Source organism: Leptonychotes weddellii, unplaced genomic scaffold (genome assembly GCF_054177405.1).
Source record: "Leptonychotes weddellii isolate Sample4059 unplaced genomic scaffold, ASM5417740v2 HiC_scaffold_5034, whole genome shotgun sequence".
Classification (NCBI taxonomy): domain Eukaryota; kingdom Metazoa; phylum Chordata; class Mammalia; order Carnivora; family Phocidae; genus Leptonychotes; species Leptonychotes weddellii.
Window position 1 is genome coordinate 1 of NW_028017764.1, and position 11,268 is coordinate 11,268.

Here is an 11,268-nt window from a genome sequence, read left to right on the forward strand (position 1 = left end):
CCCTCCCCTCTAGAACCCTCAGTTTGTTTTTCAGAGTCCATCTTCTCTCATGAAGAACAGGATTTTTTTAAATGCTAGGATTGGGGGCGCCTGGGTGGCTCAGATGGTTAAGCGTCTGCCTTCGGCTCAGGTCATGATCCCAGGGTTCTGGGATCGAGTCCCGCATCGGGCTCCCTGCTAGGTGGGGAGCCTGCTTCTCCCTCTGCCTCTGCCTCTCTCTCTCTCTCTCTGACTCTCATGAATAAATAAATAAAACATTTAAAAAAATGCTAGGATTGAGTCTTTTAAAAAAATATTTTAAATTGACATAAAATGTTTCAAACAGTAGAATTTCTTTTTTTTTTAAAGTAAGATTTATTTATTTTAGAGAGAGAGAGTGCACATGAGTAGGGGGAGGGGCCGAGGGAGAGGGAGGAAGAGAATCCTCAAGCAGATTCCCCTCTGAGTGTGGAGCCTGACTTGGGGGCTTGATCGCAGGACCCCAAGATCATGCATGACCTGAGCTGAAGCCAAGAGTCGGCTGCTTAACTGACTGAGCCACTCAGATGCCCTAAACAGTAGAATTTCTTTTTTTTAATAAAGATTTTATTTATTTATTTGACAGAGAGAGACACGGCGAGAGAGGGAACACAAGCAGGGGGAGTGGGAGAGGGAGAAGCAGGCTTCCCACAGAGCAGGGAGCCCGATGTGGGGCTCGATCCCAGGACCCTGGGATCATGACCTGAGCTGAAGGCAGACGCTTAACGACTGAGCCACACAGGGACCCCTAGAATTTCTAATACAAAACCTGAAAACAAACCTTCTGTGTAGTTTTGAGGACTTGAGGAGACATGGTCACTGCAGACATGGTCCCTGTTCTCCCAGAGTTTAGGATAGTGCCATGCACACAACAAATCTTTAATAAATGTCAAATGAGTAAGCTTTTAGATATTGGTGAAGTAGAACTTCAATGCTTACCAGAAACTGGCAAAGTTTTCAGAAGCTTTTTATGTTCCTTGTCTGTGATCTTTATTCCCATGTCTTTCAGAACATTTTTCAGGTCCTCAGTAGGAATCTTCTCTCCTTTAGAAAGAAATACATATACATAAGGAAACATCCTTCCCAGGTAGGGTTGTGAGGATGAACTAGGCATAATGAAGCCTTGTTTAGCTATTCAGAATCAAGGTGGGGGGGGGAGTCAGAAATTCTTCTTTTAACCTAAGAGGATATCTTCAATGATAAGATGATACCATATATAATAAGTAAAGCAGGGATTATATAATTTCTTAGTAGTTTAGCTGTGTTTGATGGATAACAATTCAACCACAAATATAACATCTGTATTCTTTTCTTTCTTTTTTTCCTCTTCTTCTTCTTCCCTCTTCTCATTCCCTTCCTCTGGGCCTCCCTGCCCCCTTCCCCTTCCTTTTCTTCTTTTACCTGAATTATGGGACTAGTTTTAAAAATGATAATAAAAGCTGGCTCTCTGTAAAAATTTTCACCTTGAGTAAATTAGTATTTACATGATTTACACTGTAAGCTGGGCATATCAGATAAGGGATAGATTTGAAATCACATTTTTAAAAATCTGCTGAAAAGAAAGCATAGAAACCATAAGGACAAGAAATCAGGGAAAAGAATGGGCTAATCTGGAAAAGAGTTAAAAACAATATCTAGAAATAAAAATATAGTTATTGAAATTAAAATCCCAATGGACAAATAGTACAAGACACAGTTGTAGAGACAGTGAACTGGAAGAGAGGTTTAAGAAAAGACAAAAACATAAAAATAGGGAAAATATGAAAAGAAAGATATGAAGAGCAGAATGAGAAGGTTCAACATACATGAACTAGGAGTTTCCAAAAGTGAGAAAAGAGAAAAAAAGAGAAAAGGCAATAGTTGAAACATGAGGTCTGAGAGTTTCCAAAACTTGGTGAGAGGCATAAATGTTTAGTTTCAGGAATCACAAGTTCCAAGCAGGAAAAATGCAAACAATCTACACTTGGCCACATGAGAATGAGAATTTCAAAGATAGAGATAATCTTAAGAGTAACAAGAGAAAAAGAGAGTAACTCTAAATAAACAATGAAGACTTACAGCTGACTTTTAACAGCAAAAAGAGAGGCCAGAAAACAGTGCGTATATGAATCTATCATCTTTCTGCCTATCTATATTCGTGTGTATTTTCTTCTTTCTCCTTTTTGCCCCTTTTAAATTTAATTACAAGTTTATTATAGGTTAACCTTACAAGTTGGTCTTCAGGTTACAGAATATCCAGATGGGACTGTAACTAAATTTGAGAACTAACATAGCCCAGAGATAGTATGACTGTCTCCCACAGATAGACTGTTGGAACTTTGCTTCTCCTCATTCTGGGGAGAGAAAGAGGACATCTTCATTTGTATGAAGGGAACATGGAGTTGTTTTGTTGTTATATGGAAGTTAAGTTCAAATATGTGCAGAAGGGTCCACAGCGGAGTAGCCAAGAAGGTAAACTATTTCAGTGATTTAATGATTTCCTCTCAGCTCCAATTCCACCATTGTAAACTCTGCTTTGTGATGCTGAGGCCAGGACTCTAGACCACATTTCTCTTTGGATAGCTGGTTCCATATTAAACTCTGCCAGTGGGTGGGTAGTGGGAGGGGGGAGAGAGAGAGACTGAAATGTTGTCAGATGAAGTTCCTTCCCATAGCAATAGATGAATCCAGTTTCAGTTTTTCAACCTTGTGGAACCACTGTCATTACACTCTTCAGAGATAGTAGCAGCTCCCTTCAGAGTTCTAAGGTAGAATGATGATCTACAAGTGCAGACATAGTCAAAGAATGACTCAAGGCTGAGTGTAAAATAAAGATATTTTCAAAGACTAACCCTTGTTGAAATGACCAAGAAGGATGTACTTCAAGAAGAATGAAACTGAACCCAAAAAAGAGTAAAAGTAAAAAGCAATGGTGAACAAAGAGAGTGGTAAGTGTATTTAAGTTTTGTGAAAGATTGGATTGAAATTGCTCTGCCCTTGCTTTCAATATACTCACTTGGCAAAAGCTCATTCCTGTTTAAATACAAGTTCGTGCTTACTCTGTGCCTGCAGCCAGGCAGCTGAACTAGAGCTGAAGTGTTTTGTGCTGACTGTTCTCATTTTAAATGGATGATCGTGAACCTCAGGTGAGTCCTTGATTCTGCTGGGCAACCACACTACATTTTGCTGATGTATTAACTTTCCTGCTCTTCTTGCTGACTACTTCACTTCTTTTTTTTTTTCAAACCACCACTTCCTCCTCTTCCATTTGATCAAAAATTCTTTTATCTCTTTAATTAAAAAAAAAACAAAGCCTTCTCTTGACAACTTTCACCAGTTTACTTGCCTCTTTGTTCCACTTCTTTGATTCCCTTTGCAGCAAAATTTCTCAGGTATTCACTGTTTCTAAATCCTGTCTTCCCATTTTCTCTTTTTTTAAAAAAAATTTCATTTAAATTCCATTTAGTTAACATATACTGTATTATTAGTTTTAGGGGTAGAATTTAGTGATTCATCAGTTGCATGTAACACCCAGTGCTCATTACACCAAGTTCCCTCCCAATGCCCATCAACCAGTTACCCCATCCCCCATCTCCCCTCCAGCAACCCTGTTTGTTCCCTAGAGTTAAAAGTCTTTTATGGTTTGCCTCCCTCTCTGTTTTTATCCTATTTGATTTTTCCTTTCTTTCCCCTATGTTCATCTGTTTTGTTTCTTAAATTCCACATATGAGTGAAATAATATGGTATTTATCTTTCTCTGACTGACTTATTTCGCTTAGCATAATACCCTCTGGTTCCATCCACATTGTTGCAAATGGCAAGATTTCATTCTTTTTGATGGCTGAGTAATATTCCATTGTGTGTGTGTGTGTGTGTGTGTGTGTGTGTGTGTGTGTGTGTACACATGAGATCTTCTTTATCCATACAATGGACATCTGGGCTCTTTCCATATTTTCCATATTTTGGCTATTGTGGACATTGCTGCTATAAACATTGGAGTGCAGGTGCCCCTCTGAATCACTATGTTTGTATCCTTTGGATAAATACCTAGTAATGCAGTTGCTGGGTTGTAGGGTAGCTCTATTTTTAACTTTTTGAGGAACCTGAATACTGTTTTCCAGGGTGGCTGCACCAGTTTACATTCCCACCAAGAGTATAAGAGGATTCCCCTTCCTCCACATCCTTGCCAACATCTGTTGTTTCCTTAGTTGTTCAGTTTAGCCATTCTGACTGGTGTGAGGTGGTATGTCATTGTGGTTTTGGTTTGTATTTCTCTTCCCATTTTCTCTTAAACTCACTACAGTCAGGCTTCTTTCTACCTTCATCACCTGAAACTTCTCTTTTTGATATCACTAATGGTATTTTGTGATTTGAGATCACTAATGTGGCTATATGCAATGGTCACTTCTCAGGTCTTATCTTAGTTGACCTATTGATCTGTTTGACTGTTGATTTGCCCTCCTGGCTGATACTTGTAGCAGATACTATAGATGCCCTGATCATATCTCTTCAACCCTTACCAGTTCAATGCATGCTAGCCCAAATTTTAATTGCTGGCATCTCTTTGTCTGAGGGATTTCTTTGGTTGCCAGAGTTCACTCTGCTAATGCTCAATGGCTGGAAATGCCAGTGGAGTAATATTGCCTCCCTCCCCTTGAGCACTTCTCAACCAATGACTGATAGGGGTTGGTGTAAAAATAACCTAGCTCTCCCACTCCCCTGAGGTTGTGTTCTCTATCATTTCCCAGATATTCTCCAATGGGATTAAGTTTCAGTTACCTTCTTTGTAACTTGCCTGATAAACACATACTTTATTTGCTGCCTTCATTCATGTCTCACTTCTCTACTCCCCTATCTGTGTTTCCTGGGCTCACCTCCCATGTATACATGCTCCTTGTCTCAGGGTTTGTGTCTGGGGGAAACCAACCTAATATACTTATTTGGCTTTCAGGACACCATATTCTCTTGGTTTTCTACCTACTTTACTGGTCACTTCTTCTTGGTCTCTTTTGCTTTAACATTTAATGTTGAAGTCCTCCAGTATTACTTCTTAGTTCTCTTTCCTTCTCCATATATATTCACCCCTTGGGTGAATTCATTCAATCTCATGGCTTTAAATACCATCTATATACCTATGGCTTTCAATTTTATATTTTTAGCTAAGATATCTTTCTTGAAGTTGTGACTATCTGGTAACTTTTTAGCTGATATCTCTATTTCTATTGATATCTTAAAATATCTCAAACTGAACTCCCAATTTTCTTCCATCTAAACTTGTATTTCTAGCAACTTTCTCCAGACTCCAATGGCAAGTCCATCCTTTCAGTTGTTCAAGACAAAAGTCTCAAGGGTCATTCCTGACTTCTCCCTTTATCTAGTTTCCATGAGGAAACCCTGTTGACGCTTTTTATTATTTTTTTAAATTGAGATATAATTGACATGTAACATTATTTTAGTTTCAGGTGTACAACATAATGGTTTGATATTGGTTTAAATTATGAAATGATCACCACAATAAGTCTAGTGAAATCCATCACCACAATAACTCTTTTAAAAATATACCCAGAGTCCAGCTACTTTTTATCATCTTCACAGCGTTGCCCTGGTATGAATCACCATCATTTCTCACATGGATTACTTTAAAAACCCATTTAGGGCTCTACTCCCTACTCCTCCCCCTCCCTGAGTCTCCACACAGAATCCAAGAAAATCTAATGAAAACAGGTCAGATCATATCATGCCTCTGGTCTAAAACCTGCAATGGCTTTCCATTTCTGTCAGAAAAAAGCCCAAGTCCTGGCAGAGCTTTCACAGTCCTGACTAATCTTACATCCATCACTTCTCTCTCCTGATCTACTATTACGTTTTTCCTTCCTTATTCAACCTCAGCTACATTAGCCTTCTTGCTGTTCCTTGAGTAGTACAGGCATGCTCCTGCCTTTGGGTCTTAGTCCGTGTCCCCTCTGCCTACAACTCTTTTTCTAGAAGTCTCCATATGGACAAAACCCTCACCTCCTTCAAGTATTTGCTCAAATGTCACCTTCTCAAGGAGGCCTGATTATCTGTTTAAAGCCTCAAGTGCCTCTTTCCCCTCCCAATCTCCTTTAGTCTACTTTTCATTGTTTTCTATAGCATCTATCACTTTCTAACATACTTTAAATTGACTTATTTATTATGTTTATTGCTTATTTCCCTTGCTAGCATATAAGCTCCAGGGGAGCAATGATCTTTACTCTGTTTGCTGATGTATCCTGTCTAGAACAATGCCTGGCATGTAGTAAGTGCTGAGGAAACAGTTGTTAAATGAATAAAGGAGGGAGTAAACACTATTTGTTAAAAATATAGTTCCATATAAAACTTTAAGACCACATAATATAATACTCATTTCAACATCTTACTCACCTGTGATATTTTTAACTTCATTCACCAACACATTTAAGTCAATCTTCCCATTGGCTTTAAGATAAAAAAGCGCCAAAAAGGTTTTTAGAAAAATTGTGAAATAGAAACCCAAAATTCAACCATTTAAAAACATTTTTCCTAGAAGTTTAACTTAATATAGCTCCTGCATTTTATGCTATCAAAATCCATACAGCATAATACATGAATAAGGTTTAAAACATTCTCCTTTCCTTCAAGACAATCTACTATTTATTAGGCTACTCTTTTCAGGCATGGGTCTGAAATGTTTTGAGAGTTTAAAAATTTTGTTTAAAAATGATGTTTCCATTTTGCCAGTGCTGACTTTACCTTTGGGCTTATGATCACCTTAGCATCAAGTGATTCTTTTAAAGGACAGAGTGCTGGTATGCATGCCTGGCTGCTCTTAGGTTGCCAACATGATAATCATCATGTTGATATATTCAGTTAAATTCCCAGGTATTATGACAAAACTTTTGTTTTGCAGTACCTATTCTCAATTGAGAGACTTTTTTCATAGATGATGCACTTAATTTCTTTAGTCTATTTCTCAAAGTCTGAAGTTATTAGAAGTCAATGGATACATTTTTAGTAGTTTGTAAAATTGCAAGTTTGAGAAACACTGGATTGCAATGTTAAGATAGTAGTTAAAAGATGCTATTGCTCTAATAGGCAAGATTCTGTTTGGAACCTTAAGCTGCCTACGGACATACTCATTCTCCACTTATAACTTGGTCAAGGGTGCCAGTCCATCACTACTCAAACATGTTCACACTCTTATTTTATGTGTAATAATAATCCTAAGATTATAAATTCCCCCAAAGGGTGAGAAATCAAGAATCACTTTGTACTCCTGCTATTACCTCAGCATTGCTTTAAGGGTCTGCACAAAATTGATGATCCATAAATGTTTACTTAATAATTAAGTTCCAGTAAAATGCAAATATATTATAAAGAATGAATTGGCTTTAAAACCAGTACAAATATTCCAGGTTCCCAGATATGGAATTTTTCCTTGCTTGTTCTTTTTTATGTCTTTTCAATTATGATAATCTTTTATTGGTATCCTATTATAATTTTATAGCATTTATTATTATTATTATTGTTATTATTAATATGAATACCATTATATTATGAATTTTAAACAGGATAAGGAAGAACCATTAGTGGAGAATATTCTGTGCCTGTAAAGGACAGATCCCTCATGTCATTTACTTTGTATGTCTCTAATCAGCTCCACTGAGGCCCACTGGGCCCCTGAAACAGTTTTGCATTCTATCTCAAATGATTCCACAGATATACAAGGTAGTCCACAAGAATTATATTAGAATTAGTCTCACACTTTAAATCATTGTGCTGGTATCTTTTCTCATGTTTCAGAATACTTAGAAAAACAAGGCAATGACAAATATCTGCATTTATTGAACTGGCTGGTAGATTAAAAGAGCTATGAAAGGGATTAAAAAACAAAGAAAAAGTCATTTCTGGAAAATCCGCTTACTTCTTTTTAATGCAAAGGATCCGAGGGTCTAGAACAGTGCCTGACACATCATAAGCATTCAGTTAAAGTTTATGGTATAAAAGAATGGAAGGTACTACTGATTTAGAAAAGCCCATATTCATTGACTTGGATCAATCTTGTATCTTTACTAGTTCCTCAAGGGGACAGGTGTCTCTTAAAATTTCCTCAGGAAGTTTCCTCAGTTCTACTAGCAGGAGTCTAATATATGCCAAGTTTAATTAATTACATTAAGTACTGCTATATATCTTCTTAAATTTATTAGTTCTGGTAGTTGATGGCAGTATAGCAGAGTGGCTAAGAGTTTCTGGAGCCTGATTGCCTGCCCACCACTTACTAGCTCTCTGACTAGGCACACTACTTGACTTCTCTGTGCCTTAGTTTCCTTATATGTAAAATGGGAGTAAAAATAGAACCTGCCTTGTAGAGTTGTTTGCAAGATTAAATAAGACAATACATGTAAAGTGCTTAAAACAGCGCCTTGCACGTGTCAGGACCATGTAGTGCTGGTCATTGCTATTTAATGCTGGGTTAGCAGTAGGGACTCAAAGATTAAAATCCGAGTATTCTCTGTTAGACCCTGGCATTTCCTGTGAAGAGGGACTCTTGCCATCTCTACGGGGCAGCATACTTGGTGATCCTTCCCCAGTGATAGCCACTGGGCCCAGTTTGATAGCTATGCTAAAGGCCTCACTCTTTCTTTTTCTTTTTTTCATATACATCCTATCTTCAGTCATTCTAGGTCTGAGACTAGCCTCAAGTCCAAAGTTTGGCTAAAGGATCTATTGACACTCAAAACTCTCACCATCAACTGGTAGGCAGTCCTTCAGTTCCTGGATTTCTTTCTCCTTGAGATCAATTCCCATGTTTTTCAAGAAAGTGTCCACCTTATTTGGAGACACCTTCACCCCTTAGGAAAGAAAGGGATAGGATATGAAAAATATTTGTAAGAGTGGGTCATTATAGATCATGCCTAGGCATCAGTACTACATAGACAATGAAGAGCAAAGAACAATTAAACCATTCAAGCAAATGTGGTTTTGGTATCTAAGTCAGGAATTCCCAAACCCTGATCTGTGGGATTCTGTTAGGACTTTTAGGAAAACATTTAAGAGAAGAAAGTGAGTAGTTAAGGGTATTAAGTCATGGCAAAGAGTAAAATCAGCCTTTATACATGTGTTTGCACAGAAGAATTCAAAACTTGCTAAATTAATGGAGAATTATAAATCCATCCATCCATCCAACCACCAATCCATTCAGCCAGCCATCCGTTGAGCCAGACAGACAACCAATCCATGGAATTTACTTTATCATAATCCTCTGGGAAACATTTAAGAACATATGTTTCTAGATACTATCTCTGGAAATTCAAGATCGATATGACTGGGAAGGGGCCTAGTGATTTGAATGCTTTATTTTTCCCCCTTGTGATTCTGGTGTACAGCTTTATTTGGGAACCACTGCTTTTGGGTTACTGTATTTAAACCATTTTAGTGACTGCAGTATGCCTATATATAGAATATCTATAGATATAAAGAATATATAAGAATACATATATAACATATAAAGAATAAACACTGACTTAACAGATAGTTGGGACAGTTGGATTAATAACCTGAAAATTGTAAAATAGGATGAGTTTTTTAAAATAAAAGCAAAGCTTGATGACCTGTTTTACCTGCCTTTTCATCATGCTTCTTACTCACCTTCAAGAGACCTTAACTCTTTCATCAATCTGTTCACATACATCCTTCCTTTGTCTGTAAGAAAGGGAAAAATGCAAGTTTCAGGCAGTAGTATTGATATTTAAATGAAACATGCGTAAGTTCAGAAACATAGACTTTTAAATGTTTTATTCTAAAAATGTATATTATTTCAAAGAATAAAACTTAAGAGTGGAAACAACTCTCAATTTGGTGAAATCATTTTGGTGATGGGGGCCAGGGTGGGGGGGATGAAACAGTCCTTAAATAGGGAGTATTAGTTACAAAAGTCCACATACTTAACTTTCCTTAAAGGCCACTGTGATTTTTTCCCCCCACTGTGATATTTTTAATGCTTACCATCGACTGGAAGCTTGTTTTGTAGTTCCATGCCTTTATCTTCTGTGAGCGTCATCCCCATATTTCCCAGAAAAGTTTCCATGTTACTCATATCAATCTTCTCACCTTTAAAAATCAAAAGATGGTAATGGTTGAAAATCTGCAGAATGATGATCCTATATTATAAAAAATGCCCATATGGCATTTGTTGATTAAATAATGAAGTAAACCTGACAAGAATGCCAGCTAAGACATAACCTTAGAGCTTTTTGGCTAAAACAGTGATGATCAAATTTAAGCTGGGAGTCAGTAGATGCAAACATTCACCAGTATATAGGTAGAGTGAGAGAACAATCTATAAGGAAAATAATGCTGTTGAAATATAATTTTGTGCAAACACTAAAATCTTGGTTTTGCAGAGTCTTCTTAATTATATATCATGGAACCATACAGGGCTTTTCTCCAGGGGCTTCTTTCTTAACCCAGACTGGCTCTCTGTCCTGCCTCAGGGATTTGGTGGGCTTAGTTTCTTCTCTTCTTGGCAGCTACTACCACCCAGTATACTTTTTGGGCTTCCCTAAGGGTGGCTATGAAATTAGATGCAGTCTTCCAAGCTCACTTCTTTTCAGTGTCCCAGGAAAACTAGCACACAGATATTTTTATTCTTAGGGCTATAATATAAAGTGCTACAGTGAGACAGACAAGGGAACACCACACTATCCCCAAAATGGGTAAGACACAAAGCTAACAAGTTTTGTTTGGTAATGGACTTGGTTTTAGTTCCTGGTTAGAAGGGTGGGAATCACCACTTATCCTTGCCCCCTGTAGCCATTTCCCAAATCTGCTTGCGGGATGGCTGTGTGAAACTTTCCTTCACGATGCGTCTTCCCTCTAGCTTAAAGATGCGGTTTAGCAACAAAAACAACAAAATGGTAATTATGTGAGGTGAAGAATGTATTAACTAACCATATTATGGTAAACATTCTGAAATACATATGTGTATCAAACCATCACGTTGTATACCTTAAACTTACACAATGTTATATATCAATTATATCTCAATAAAGCTGGGGTGGGGAGGGGGAAGATGCTATTTAGGTAGGCAGTTTGGACCTCCTAATCATTTCCAATTCCAGAAAAAAGAGAACTCTTGCTTTTAGTCCTCTGGAACCATACTGCAGTGCTTCCATTGGGAGGATAATATCTGGGGAATTAGCCAGTCTTCTGCACAAGTGCCTGGGAGGAAACCTGCACAATGGTTGTTCTCCCCCAACTGCTTCAGACTTCTTC

At 37.7% G+C, this 11,268-nt stretch overlaps 1 protein-coding gene across 1 annotated transcript; it reads right to left on the minus strand.

Moving 5' to 3' along the window:
- Window positions 1-957: 957 nt before the first annotated feature.
- On the minus strand, window positions 958-10,107 carry LOC145719522 (uncharacterized; the record flags this gene model as incomplete). Its single annotated transcript, XM_081811004.1, has 5 exons — window positions 10,000-10,107; window positions 9,643-9,696; window positions 8,742-8,846; window positions 6,400-6,453; window positions 958-1,062 (listed from the first exon to the last, which is right to left on the minus strand). Coding segments are annotated over exons 1-5 (409 nt in total), but the record flags the coding sequence as incomplete, so codon positions are not given.
- Window positions 10,108-11,268: the final 1,161 nt, after the last annotated feature.